Source organism: Salvia splendens, chromosome 6 (genome assembly GCF_004379255.2).
Source record: "Salvia splendens isolate huo1 chromosome 6, SspV2, whole genome shotgun sequence".
NCBI classification, from domain to species: domain Eukaryota; kingdom Viridiplantae; phylum Streptophyta; class Magnoliopsida; order Lamiales; family Lamiaceae; genus Salvia; species Salvia splendens.
In genome coordinates, this window is record NC_056037.1 from 25687660 (window position 1) to 25702629 (window position 14970).

The window sequence follows — 14970 nt, forward strand, 5'->3', positions numbered from 1 at the left end:
CCAGTAAAAATTTCACATCAAAATCACATCTTTAGATCAGTAAAATGAAAAACGAAACTCACTGGATGAGAATACAATTTCTGACAGAACTGCGCAGTTAATTTTAACAATTCATTAAAAATTCATCTTTCGTCCAAAGAGGCTGAGATTTATACACAACACAGAAGACATCTCAAAACTTACTTAGTAAAAAATTCGTGCTAAAATAAGATCGTTTGGTCTGTCAAACACACGTCGGAATCTACTTTCCGAACACCACAGTTTTCATGCTTCACAAATTCGAATTAGGATTTATCTATTCATTCATCCAAACACATATATTCATGCTTCCAGCACATAATCTGCTTCAAAAAGATCTCACAACCATGTTCTCATATATTCACATATCATTCACCAACGAATCATCCACATCAATAAACGCATACACATATATTTTTTCATGTAACCCTCAATCCCAACCGATTAACTTTGAGATCTATGATATCTACACTCACTATATGCATGAGGGAATTAAGAACAAGGATTCAATGGAAAGGATAAGGAAAAGAATTCAATTATACCTTTCTTGATCAAAACAAACGGTAAAAATGATAATTGATGCGATTCTTCGGTAAATCTTGAAGTTCCAACTCTAAATTGATGCAAGAACAAAGGATTGATGAAGGATTTTTGGAGAGGATGAAGAGAGGGAGAAAGAGCGTGTGATATGAAGAGAAGATAGGGGAGGTGTGAGTTTTTGGTGGCTAGGGTTAGGTTATTTTAAATTTATAGTCTAGGTTTAATCCTACACTCAAATAAAATAATTAAATTGTGGGGGAAATAAAATAAAATCCCACAATTAAAATGAAAGTAGGTGTGTGCTTTGAGGAGAGGGAAATTTCGAAAATTGCTATTTAATTAGCAAGGAATTGATTTGCTATTTACTTGGAGAGAAATATATTCACAACTTAGGTAATAAAACAATGAGTATTTCATAAGCAAGAGAACAAAATAAATTAAATCTCCAAGTAGGAAATAAAAAGGGGACGTGTATTTTTGAAGCATGGAAGGAAAAATAATTAAATCCTCAATTAAATGGGAATAGGATTTAAATTTGGTAATTTTTTTTGTTTTATAGGAGAAGACTCCCTTAAAATAGGTAACAAATAAATTAATTTTCATATGGCAAATAAAGGCATATGGGCGTGTAGGATGGAGAACAAAATAAAAGGAAAATATTCACATCCCCAATGGATTAGACATAGGTATTAATTTGGCACTTATTTGAATAGAAGGAATTCCACAAAATAGGAAACAAATATATTTTTTTCCCCAAGGAAATAATTCAAATCTTAATTTAATTAGGGTGAGGAAAGAAAATGTGACATGATTTAATTGGATTTGAAATAAAAGAAGGGAATCAACAAGACACCAATTAAATCAAAGAAAAGAATTCATCCTCCTAATTAGAATAGGGGATTTTCGAAAACTCACAAGATTAGGCTATGATTCGAAAGTGGCAAGAATTTTTGGGATGCTACATCCTTCCCCTCTTAACAGAAATTTCGGCCCGAAATTTGATTGTCTCACATAAACAACTCGGGGTACTTTTCTTTCATTTTAACTTCTAACTCCCATGTGGCTTCCTCGGAGCCATGGTGTTTCCACAACACCTTCACGGATGCTATCGACTTGTTTCGCAACTCTTGCACCTTTCGATCTAGGATTGCTTCGGGTCTCTCCTCGTAGCCTATGTCGGGGGTCAGGATCACTTCCTCTCGATGAATCACATGCTTGAGGTCGAACACGCAGTTGCGCAACTGCGACACATGGAACACGTTGTGTTCTATCGTTCCTTTCATCGTTTTCTTAAATTACCCATCCCAAACGTTCACCAACATAAGGAAACACACCATAGTATACCTCAACGTATGACACATAACCACGCCATAAGATATGTTCCTTAATCACACATGCATCATGTAATTCATTTAAACTTGACAACAAGTATTATTTTAACATGACAGAAATCTGGCAGAACTGCGCAGTCATTTTATAAAAATCATTACAAATCCATCCAACCTCCATTGGGGCTGAAATTTTACCACAACATAATAGACACATCACAAATCATCCAGTTAAAATTTCACATCAAAATCATATATTTAGGTCAGTCAAATAAAAAATGAAACTCACTGGACGAGAATACAATTTCTCTTAGAACTGCGCAGTTAACTTTAAAATTCATTAAAGATTTATATTTCATCAAAAGAGGCTGAGATTTATACACAATACAGAAGACATCTCAAATTTTACTCAGTTAAAAATTCGTGCCAAAATAAGATCGTTTGATCGGTCAAACATACGTCGGAATCTACTGTCCGAACACCACAGTTTTCATGCTTCACAAATTCGAATTAGAGTTTATCTATTCATTCATCCAAACACATATATTCATGCTTCCAACACATAATCATGCTTCAAAAAGATCTCACAACTATGTTCTCATATATTCGCATATCATTCACCAACGAATCATCCACAAGTCCATTCATCCACATCAATAAACGCATACACATATATTTTCTCATGTAACCCTCAATCCCAACCGATTAACTTTGAGATCTATGATCTCTACACTCACTATATGCATGAGGGAATCAAGAATAAGGATTCAATGGAAAGGATGAGGAAAAAAATTCAATTATACCTTTCTTGATCAAAACAAACGGTAGAAATAATAATTGACGCGATTCTTCGGTGAATCTTGAAGTTCCAACTCCAAATTGATGCAAGAACAAAGGATTGATGAAGGATTTTTGGAGAGGATGAAGAGAGGGAGAAGGAGCGTGTGGTATGAAGAGAAGAGAGGGGAGGCGTGAGTTTTTGGTGGCTAGGGTTAGGTTATTTTAAATTTATAGTCTAGGTTTAATCCTACACTCAAATAAATTAATTAAATTGTGGGGGAAATAAAATAAAATCCCACAATTAAAATGAAAGTAGGCGTGTGTTTTGAGGGGAGGGAAATTTCAAAAATTGCGATTTAATTAGCAAGGAATTGATTTGGTATTTACTTGGAGAGAAATATATTCACAACTTAGGTAATAAAACAATGAGTATTTCATAAGTAAGGGAACAAAATAAATTAAATCTCCAAGTAGGAAATAAAATGGGGGTTTGTATTTTTGAAGCATGGAAGGAAAAATATTTAAATCCTCAATTAAATGGGAATAGGATTTAAATTTGGTATTTTTTTTTGTTTTATAGGAAAAGAAAATAAGTAACAAATAAATTAATATCCACAAGGCAAATAAAGGCATATGGGCGTGTAGGATGGAGAACAAAATAAAAGGAAAATATTCACATCCCCAATGGATTAGGCATAGGTATTAATTTGTCACTTATTTGAATAGAAGGAATTCCACAAAATAGGAAACAAATATATTTTCCTCCCCAAGGAAATAATTCAAATCTTAATTTAATTAGGTGAGGAAAGAAAATGTGACATGATTTAATTGGATTTGAAATAAAAGAAGGGAATCAACAAGACACCAATTAAATCAAAGAAAAGAATTCATCCTCCTAATTAGAATAGGGGATTTTCGAAAACTCACAAGATTAGGCTATGATTCGAATTTCAGGTAGCACAAATTAGGGATAATTCGATTTGTATTTAATTTGGATAAATATCCCAAAACAATTAATTAAATCCAAGAAGAAAATATTTATTTTAATAATTGAAGGGGCCGAAAATTCCCAATGTATTTGGCTAGAACAAAATGCATGATCTCATTTAATTATTTCCCCACTTTGGAAAATATAAAGTATATAACATTTCATTCCACATCACTCAAGACAATTTATTTCACATAATCAACTCAATCACATAGGAACAAATAAATTCCACAAAGAAAAAAATTTCCACTCGACATCCATATTAAAACAAAAAGTCGCAGGAATTTTTGGGATGCTACATCTCTACATTTATGCAATAGATTCCCTATAAATATATTTCAATGTAAAGCGCCATAATATTAAGAAGGATCTCATTACCATATATCGAATATAGTACTAGCATTTATGTAAATTTGAAATATACGCCATTTATTGTGTCTATTTTTCGATTATAAATAGACCCATTCAAATAAAATAATACACAAAAATCGAAAATCACATACAAAAGAGCAATAGTAAAGAGCCAAAAAAAGATGTCTTATTCTACCATAATATTTTTGTCTCTCGCCTTGTTAAGCCAATGCCATGCTGATTCGATAGCTGATTTGTGCACCAAATCCAACAATCCCTCTGCCTATGCAACCAAGCACTGAGATCTAACCCACGATCAAAGGGTGCTGATGCTCGAGGCTTGGCTAGGATCGCGCTTGACAATTCCTTGTCCGCCACACAAGCCTCCATCAACATAGCGAAGTCAGTGTCCAGCCCTAGCAACAAAGATAAAATTGATACATGTATCGAGAACTTTGATGATGCAGTGGGAAACTTGCAAGAGGCCAAGCCCTTGATACCGAAGCTAGACAGGCCTAACATCAGCACACTCCAAACCAAAGGTTCGACAACTCTAACCGATGTGAGAACTTGCAGCGAGGAATTTGGAGCAAGCGAACCAACTAAATTGAAGCAAGCTACTAATAAAGCATATACATTTATTCAGTGCTCCTGATTATTGTTAATACTTTGTAATTAGCAAATAATTAGAATTATAATAATGTATGTGATAGTATAACCCACTTTTTTATTCTGTTTGATATTATACTACAATGAATAAGTGATTTTAATTTAATATACAATATACACTATCGCTTGAGTAATGTTTACCTTTCTCACATGACTATTCTAATAGAGATAATACCAAAAGAATTTGATTTTGAACTGTATGATATTTTGTATAACCAACCTTTTATTCTATAAGAATAAATGGAAAAAATTGATGCATGAGAGACATAATTTTTGCTATGTTGAGTCAAGAGAAACATGAGCGCATATAATTAAGTACCTAACAAAAACAAAATGCTAGTGCAAAAATTTAAATAAAATAGGAGCACAAATTCTTAACGTGTTGCCAATGGATTCCAATTTTTTGTATAAACGAGTACTAAAAATAGTACTAATATTTTGTTATTTTTTATACAGTTGTGTCCCTTGTTCCCACTTTCATGTATCATTCTTAGTTGAGGTTGCAAAAAATTGTTTTATTCTATAAGAAATTTTTTTAAATACGTACTTTACGTGATCATTATGCATTATCATTGCTCTAGTTTAGTTCATGTTACTATCGTTTTTTTTATTTTGCACATATATTTTCATTCTAATATCTAGAAAGTGTGTCTTTGCCATCATGTTTATGGGGGTTTATGTTGTGAGGATTCTTCTGCCTTTATAATTGCAATTTTAGTGACCTCTTATGCCTTTCCAATTGCAATTTTAGTGCTATCCACAGAGGATCAAATCTTAAGAAAAATAGTGTGCATAAATCAAGGAGGGAGTATTGAAATTAAAGGAAAAATAATAAAGTTAAAACAGTTTGCAGGTGTGTCGCACAACTGCATGACACGTTCGTGCACCACTCACACTATGAACGCAAAAGCGTGATAACACTAATTTTACATGTATTTAGATGTTCGAGTCCTGACTTAGTTTTACTATTGTTATGCTATTTGAGCATATTTTTGTATATATTTATATCAATGGCTATACAATAGTTTTAATTGATTTATACCATATTATTTGTAAACTTCTGTCAAAAATTCTATTTCAACGAAAAAAATCCATTCCAATCTTATCCTCTAGTATACTGAGTCTCAAGTAGCAATAACTATGACTGGAAATATCAAGTGAGTTAAACTGGGACACTATTTTTATAATAATACCAGTCACTGTCTGAAAAAAAGACTATTTTTTGCATTTAGTTCGTCCACCCAAATTCTCTATAATATTTTAGTTCTATTTTCGAATAACGGTATTTGAATTAATTTTTTTCTTATATTTCTTATTTTACACTTGTTGAATAAACTCATGCCATATATATAAGGACTACTTATATGGACAGTGGGAGAATCCTCTTTCAAATGATCACGAAATGACATATTTGTCTCATGCAAATTCAATATATGATTTCTACAACAATCTTTACTATAAAAAGGATCAAACAAAATCAAACAAGAAGAATGTTGATCTTATATTGTTATTTATGAAAATTTCAATGATTAATTTCTACGGTATTCTTTACCTATAAAATGATATATCCATATACATCAAACAATGTAATATCTTTTTTTGTTATGATATAAATTACAATAAATTATTTCTATAATAGTATCCTTGATTATAGAAGGATTTTCTGATAATTTGATATCAAACCACTATAAACACGATGGCAAACACACACTTTCTAGATATTAGAATGAATATAAATGTGCAAAATAAAACAAAAATAGCAACATGGAATAAACGAGAACAATGATTATGCATAATGATCACATAAAGTATGTATTTAAACATTTTTCTTACAATAAAATAATTTTTTGCAACCTCAATTAACAACAGCATATGCCAGTGGGAACAAGGGATACAACTGTACCATAAAAACACAAAACATTCTTATTTTCAGTACTCGTTTATATAAATAATTGGAATACACTGACAACACATTAAGGATTTGAGCTCCTATTATTTTTGTACATGCATTTTCTTTCTGTTAGGTACTTAATGATAATGATAATACTAAGAGAATGAAAATTTGTTAAATCGGAAAGAGTACGTGCATTATGCTCGCACCATTTTCACAAAAAGCATTCCTTTATTTGTGAATCATTCTGCCTAGCTATTTCCATTTTTCAGTGAAAAACTCAATAAATTTCCTTGGACGATCTCTACATTTATGCAATAGATTCACTATAAATATATTTCAATGTAAAGCGCAATAATATTTCATTTCATTAAGAAGGATCTCATTACCATATATCGAATATAGCTAGCATTTATGTAAATTTGAAATATACGCCATTTATTGTGTCAAATTTTCGATTATAAATAGACCCATTCAAATCAAATAATACACAAAAATCGAAACTCACATACAAAAGAGCAATAGTAAAGAGACAAAAAAAGATGTCTTATTCTACCATAATATTTTTGTCTCTCGCCTTGTTAAGCCAATGCCATGCTGATTTAATAGCTGATTTGTGCACCAAATCCAACAATCCCTCCCTATGCAACCAAGCACTGAGATCTGACCCTCGATCAAAGGGTGCTGATGCTCGAGACTTGGCTAGGATAGCGCTTGACAATTCCTTGTCCGCCACACAAGCCTCCATCAACGTAGCAAAGTCAGTGTCCAGCCCTGGCAACAAAGATAAAATCGATACATGTATCGAGAACTTTGATGATGCAGTGGGCAACTTGCAAGAGGCCAAGCCCTTGATACCGAAGCTAGACAGGCCTAACATCAGCACACTCCAAACCAAAGGTTCGACAGCTCTAACCGATGTGAGAACTTGCAGCGAGGAATTTGGAGCAAGCGAACCAACTAAATTGAAGCAAGCTACTAATAAAGCATACACATTTATTCAGTTGCTCCTGATTATTGCTAATACTTTGTAATTAGCAAATAATTGGAATTATAATAATGCATATGATAGTATAACCCACTTTTTTATTTTGTTTGATATTATACCACAATGAATAAGTGATTTTAATTTAATATACAATATACACTATCGCTTGAGTAATGTTTACCTTTCTCAAATGACTATTCTGATAGAGATAATACCAAAAGAATTTGATTTTGAACCGTATGATATTTTGTATAACCAACCTTTTATTCTATAAGAATAAATGGAAAAAATTGATGCATGAGAGACATAATTTTTGCTCTGTTGAGTCAAGAGAAACATGAGCGCATATAATTAAGTACCTAACAAAAAGAAAATGCTAGTGCAAAAAATTAAATAAAATAGGAGCACAAATTCTTAACGTGTTGCCACTGGATTCCAATTTTTGTATAAACGAGTACTAAAAATAGTACTAATATTTTGTTATATTTTATACAGTTGTATCCCTTGTTCCCACTTTCATGTATCATTCTTAGTTGAGGTTGCAAAAAATTGTTTTATTATGTAAGAATTGTTTTACATACATACTTTGCGTGATCATTATGCATTATCATTGCTCTAGTTTAATCCATGTTACTATCGTTTTATTTTATTTTGCACATATATTTTCATTCTAATATCTAGAAAGTGTGTCTTTGCCATCATGTTTATGGGGGTTCATGTTGTGAGGATTCTTCTACCTTTATAATTGCAATTTTAGTGACCTCTTATGCTTTTCCAATTCCAATTTTAGTGCTATCCACGGAGGATCAAATCTTAAGAAAAATAGAGTGCATAAATCAAGGAGGGAGTACTGAAATTAAAGGAAAAACAATAAAGTTAAAACAGTTTGCAGGTGTATCGCACAACTGCATGACACGTTCGTGCACCACTCACACTGTGAACGCAAAAGCGTGATAACACTAATTTTACATGTATTTAGATGTTTGAGTCCTGACTTAGTTTTACTATTGTTATGCTATTTGAGCATATTTTTGAATATATTTATATCAATGGCTATAAAATAGTTTTAATTTATTTATACCTTATTGTTTGTAAACTTCTGTCAAAAATTCTATTTCAACGAAGAAAATCCATTCCAATCTTATCCTCTAGTATACTGAGTCTCAAGTAGAAATAACTATGACTGGAAATATCAAGTGAGTTAAATTGGGACACTATTTTTTATAATAATATCAGTCACTGTCCGTAAAAAAAAGACTATTTTTTCATTTAGTTCGTCCACCCAAATTCTCTATAATATTTTAGTTCTATTTTTGAATACCGGTATTTGAATTAATTTTTCTTCTTATATTTCTTATTTTACCCTTGTTGAATAAACTCGTGCCATATATATAAGGACTACTTATTTGGACAGTGGGAGAATCCTCTTTCAAATGATCACGAAATGACATATTTGTCACATGCAAATTCATTATATGATTTCTATAACAATCTTTACTATAAAAAGGATCAAACAAAATCAAACAAGAAGAATGTTGATCTTATATTGTTATTTATGAAAATTTCAATGATTAATTTCTACGGTATTCTTGTAATACCCATTTTTTTTTCTTTCTATCTTTTAAGCTAAGATTTTTGTTTTGAGACGATTGGTTGTGAACGGAAATAGTGAATGCTTGAGTTATTGTTGATTAATTGTGTGGTGTAAGTTGTCGACGAGATTGAGGTGAGATTCGTCGATGGGAAATTTTGGGCGTTCGTACGAGTACTTGGAATAACACCAAGTACTAAAAATAAAATACCACAATTTAATTAATACTCTAAATAAAATATTTCGGCCTATCATTTTTTCTCTATTGTTCTAGCCTTTTATTTCTTTTTAGTTAACCAAATTTGGAGAAGCCCAAAATATTTATTAATTATTGTATTCCTTCTGCAGTCAAATTTTAGTCAAATAAATTTCTCCCAATCCCATTACTATACGGGTTCCTCGATATCTCATTCTCTCCTTAAGAATCTCCAACCAAATAACCCCCCTATTGACGCCACATATATCTTCCCTTTAATCTCAGCAAATTACCATCTTCCGTTCTGCAATTCTTCTCCTCCTCCATTAAGGTAATTTTCTCCTCCTTCAGTTGAATTCGAAAACCTCCATATTTGTTGATTCCATAACCAAAAATCTCAAACATCACAATGTAAAGGAGAAACTGGGAGAGCTATTATTATCTTCTGTGAGCAAACTTTTCTTCTTTCCAAAGGTATACCCATAAATCTCTGAACCCTCTGCATTCCTGCTCATACTTCACGATTCATACACTCATTGTAGTTCACGGAATTGAATTTCATAAACTGTTGAAGGAGACATTCTTGATAAAGCTTGGATCTTTAGTGCTTTAGTAGCCTTGTTTTCTTCAAATTCCCAAATTCATAAAATCCCTATCTGCCCATGAATATTTGAAACGAACAACTGAGAAATTTAATGAATGATTTAAATTCTGGAACAAGGAAGAGGGAGGAAGAATAGAGAGGGATTTGAGAGAGAGAGTTGTTTTGGGTTGATGAAGATGACGTGTTTGGAGGCTGGGAGTTTTAATAAAATTTATGGGTTCTTTTTTGAGATAAAGAGAGAGAGAGAGAGTGATATTTAGAGGGAGACAGAGAGTAATAAGAAAGAATCTGAGAAGTAGGGAGAGAAAGAGTTGCTGTTGGGTTTTGAAGAAGACGAATTGTGGCTAGGAGTATACGTTTAATATTTCCCCTTTCTTTTGCAAATGTGGAGTATGGAATATAATAATATTAGGTACTGTGTTGTGAAAGGAGTATATACACGCAGCGGCGGATCTAGACGGGGTCGGGCGGGGTCGGCCGACCCCTCCGCCAGCCGTGGAGAATTGCCGGGAGACGCCCTCCATCGCCCGCCGACCCCATAGTCTCCGCACCTTCGACCCCATCCTCAACACCCATCCGACGACGGCCTGCTTCTTGCTGTGAACTGGAGTTTAATTTCTTATTAATTTTCTATTAGTTGGGCTTTATAAACTGGATCATCTTATTTTATTACTGATTAAGTTATAGCCTAACCCATTTTTCACCTTGTATTTTAACAGAAATTCCAACATTAATTCAAGGTTTCATAATAATTGAAGTTGAACAAAAACCGTGTATAAGTTTCAAGTTTCAACACTAATATTGATAACCTTTAACTCACTTTTCTATAATGAGACTATTATTATTTTCATTTTTTTCTCTTTGGGGGTTTCAGTTTGCAAGATTGTATTCGGGATTAAATTTCGTGTGTTTGATTCAAGAGATTCAATCTCACAACTCAATCCTGGATTAATAATCATGGAATAATTAGTCTTAGCTAACCCCATATGACTAAAATAATCTCACAACTCGATCCTATATTATATCTTGGTACTATTTTATCTTGGAAACCAAACACCACCATTGTGGACTAATCAATAATTATTATAATCCGTATTCCATATTTTGTTTTCTTAGTCTTAATTTTTTTTCTCTAATTTAATTATTTTTGCTTTTGATTATTCATTTTATTATACTCCCTCCGTCTCCTAGAAATAGAAACTTTTGAAACGGCATGATAGTCTTAATGCAAAATTGATAAAGTAAGAAAAGATAAAAAGAAAAGTGTGTTAAAAATTCTTAATATAAAAAGTTATATTTTTAGGTGATGTAGGAAGTAGTAATATTTATCCTATAGACCACATTAATAAGTGATATATGAAAAGATTGCATATATCTCGACTATTAGTAATCTTGTTAAATCTATTCAAACAATCGCGAATAATTTTTAATGAAATAATTTCAAGTCATTTTGTTGGAGTCAACTTTCGTGTATATATAACATAGTTTTATTTAAAATTTAATATTTACATTAATAAAATCATATTTAAATATTATATTACTGTCTTGTTTGATCCGACCCCACGAATATAAATTCCTGGATCCGCCATTGTATACACGTGGGTTTTGGTTGGGAGTATAAGCTACAGCTCTTTTTTTTTTTTGGGAGTTACGGTTGGAACTTGGGAGTATATTAAGTTACACAGTTTCTTTCTCATTCTTTAATTTTGTTTAATTGGGTTGGTATAGTTTATTAACAAATTGAATTTAGTGTATTGGAATTTTACATACCGCCTAATTTCGGTGATGACCGAGAGTTTTCTATGTTGGGAACTTTGGTGTTTAATTGATAAATCCGTTTGATTATATGTGAACGAAGGATAAATTGAGCACACACTTAGGATGCATGCATTGTTAAATTATTATTTTGCAAAGTCTAATTTTTGCATATCATGATATTTCAAAAAGGGTGAACTTGTGCACGTTGTTGCGGTTGGAACAGAAAGTGATTGGGGAGTTAAGCTGTTAAGGTGGACTTTCTTTTTAAATAAGGACTATGTCCTAAATACTTTTTATGTGAAAGGAGGTGGAAAGTGTTTGTCTTGCCATGTTTTGTTTTTGAATGAACCTATCTGAAGTGGCTATGCCATGTATGGTTAATCGAATTCGGGTTCCAGTAGGGCCGCAAACCCTGCTCGGACTAGTGTACACCCCGTATATCGTGTGCTATCTCTTTGGAGTTGGCCGGTCTAGTGACTTGGTTCGTGGCCACCTTCCTTGTCATGTATGTTCAGATATGGTGATGGTGAATGTGGATGGAAAATGGTTGGCCAACCGAACTTGTGAAATATATATTTTCGTGTACTTGGGTTCTTTTAATTAAAACCCCCAAGGTCACTTGATTATGGCTTGATAAACTATGTTTTGGCATGTGTCCACTGAGTGCATCAAGTACTCAGCCCTGCATATTGTTTTTCTTACTGTGCAGATTGAGCGGCGATGGACGTGGATGATGTTGAGCAGAGTTCATGGATTGTTTTGTCATGACTAATAATTGTTGGATTTGTCGTGTCTTCATACTCAGCATTTTCCGTGTCTTGAACGCTTCCGCTAAGAGTCCTTTTTTTTAGAATTGTTTATTCGTGGAGAGTCTAACTCATCTGAAAATTGTTTATTTTCCATTCTTAATGTAATAGCCGAGACCTAGATTCTCGAGAACTCTTAAGAAATAAATACCAGCTTTTACTTTTTGCAATATGAACGAAAGAATATTCGTTATTCCTTGAGTATTCAAAAGACACACATTAGAACTTCCGTTAAGACACGGAAGCAAAAGGGGTCGTGTATTTCTTAAGTAACGCGATGAAGTATACACCCCGAGCTAAGTCAATAATCTACAGTTTTACAACGAGAGCAAAAGGAAATGAAATAGACACTAGTTAACCATTACAAAATAAGAAGAAAAGAGAAAACTAGTTTTGGGCCTTCTCCTTAGCTTGTTTTAGCCCAGGTTTCCGACGGCCCGTTGGGCCGAGTCGACGGGACAGCAGTCGGAGGGAGCCAGCCTCTTGTCCCTACCAGAAACAACAAGATAAACAAGAAGTTACATAGGCCACTAAAGTTTTTAGTTGGCAAAATAAGCAAGGATAAGGAACAAACCTACTTTAAGCTTTGAAGACCAAAACTTACTGAAAAAGGAAGGTAAGAGGCTGCTTTATCCCTGCACTCCACGGCTCACACCAGCCCAACCAGCAGCCACCTGCACTCCAGCCAATACCTGCGAGAGGAGTACACATTTGCAGTTAAAGTGTGCAGCAAATAATACAAGAAATAGGCACAACTTTCGGTTATGGTATCAGGGCACAACCAGAAGCCAAAGGCTCATCCAACTCACGAGTACACCCTGCGATTTTATTGCAGAGGGAACAACTACTGCCCAGCCAACAATTACAGCCAAGTACGCCAGCCTTTTCAGGCTTTCAGTTAAGCCATAAGCATAAATAGGGCTCAGCCTCTTCCTCCCTCCTTATCACCAGGCAACATCCAGTTAAAGAAAGAAAAGAACCGAGGCAGAGGAGAAACGAGGCCAGCAGTAAGAAAGAGCAGCACGAGTTCAGTGAAGGTAACCTCAATCCCCTTCAGACTCAGTTAACCAAATTATAGCATCATGTAGACATCACAAGCATGCTAGAAGAACCCCATAGTTTCAGAAACTTAAGCATGAAAATGACATTAGGAGAACATGTAGGACGATAGCAGCACCATATGATAGTATTCTCACAAGTCACCGACTAAACCATGTCGAGAGCACGCTAGACTATATTTGAGAAACAGGGATATAGTAGGAGTCCTTCATCTGGACTCAAGTAATCAGAGATACCCTACTGAGCTTACAACTTTAAATCACTAAGAGGAACCAAACAAATAAACGAAAGAGAAACTTAGCTTGCGCTAGGTCGTTTGACGACGGAGCCGGAAGTTGACCGCAAGGCAGCCGTGACACGCGATGGCTCGTCGCTGAGGAAGATCGGCACCGGCGGCGTGAGTCTCGGACCAGCAGCGAATCAGCGGCGACGGCGGAAGCCTCGCAAGGCGACGGTGAGCACTGCTGACTCCGACAGCTGCTGTACGAGCGCCGGAGATGCGATGACGTCGACGCTGAGTCGCCGGAGAATGTCGAGGCTGCCTCGCGAAGGGGCAGCGTAGACGGCGCCTGCTAGGCTGATTTCGACCCACTGGAGTTGTCGGTGGTGGTGACGGCTCGTCGCTGGCCGGAAATTGAGTAGTGGGTGGCTGAATTACCGCCGAGGGAAAAAGAGAGAGATGTAGGCGATTAGGGTTCTGATTCTCACAATTTGGGGATGTTGAATGAGGGAGCTGGCCGATGCTGATGGGAGAGGAGAGTTCTCTTGTAAGGTAATCCTATTTGGGCCATTATTTGGGCCATGAGAGATTTTTAAGCAATTGGGCCAGATTCAACAGAAATTAAAATGGGCCACTGCCCCTTCTTTAATTAGTTTGGACCACAAAGCTTATTTTGGTTGGACCCATTATCTTAGATTATTTCAAAAGCATAACGGAAATAAATCCCTAACCCACGGAAGAAGAGAAATTATTAAGCCGTGTTGAAATAGTTTTCGATAAAATAATTAAAGCGGACTTTAATAGTCACAGTTTTAGTTAAAGAATTTAGATCTCTAATTTTTGAAAGAAAGAGATAAAATAAAAGAGCACACGCTTAGGCATGCATTCATGCAAGATAAGCAATTTTTTTTAAAGCCTAATTTAAGTATATTAAATTTTATAAAGGAACGTCGTCGCTCGACACGTAATCTCAGGAAAGGAAAGCACCCGTTTTGCAAGAGTTTAAGCAATTGAGGTGGGCTTCCTTCTCTTCTTTCTTTTAAAGCGTGTTTATGTGAAAACATGATTATTTGAATGAGTTGTCATGACATGTTTTATTTTGTGGTTGCCTATCTGTTAAATCGAATTCGGGTCCCAGTAGGTCAGTAAATCCTACTCGGACTAGTGTACACATAGGGACCGT

The 14970-nt window shown here is 34.5% G+C and overlaps 1 protein-coding gene and 1 long non-coding RNA gene across 2 annotated transcripts; one reads left to right on the plus strand and one right to left on the minus strand.

Moving 5' to 3' along the window:
* The first annotated feature begins 7107 nt into the window (after nt 1–7107).
* On the plus strand, nt 7108–7599 carry LOC121809021 (pectinesterase inhibitor-like). Its single transcript, XM_042209574.1, has one exon. The coding sequence runs from the start codon at nt 7108–7110 to the stop codon at nt 7597–7599; it is 492 nt and encodes a 163-aa protein (XP_042065508.1).
* A 5128-nt stretch (nt 7600–12727) lies between these two features.
* Nucleotides 12728–14300, minus strand: LOC121808606. The gene is made up of 2 exons (XR_006052229.1): nt 13083–14300; nt 12728–12997 (listed from the first exon to the last, which is right to left on the minus strand). It is a non-coding gene; the product is annotated as an uncharacterized LOC121808606 (long non-coding RNA).
* Between the last annotated feature and the right edge of the window lie 670 nt (nt 14301–14970).

Bases quoted from the DNA above. Each gene is read 5' to 3' on its own strand.
- LOC121809021 (XM_042209574.1), top strand. From the start codon at position 7,108: ATGTCTTATTCTACCATAATATTTTTGTCTCTCGCCTTGTTAAGCCAA.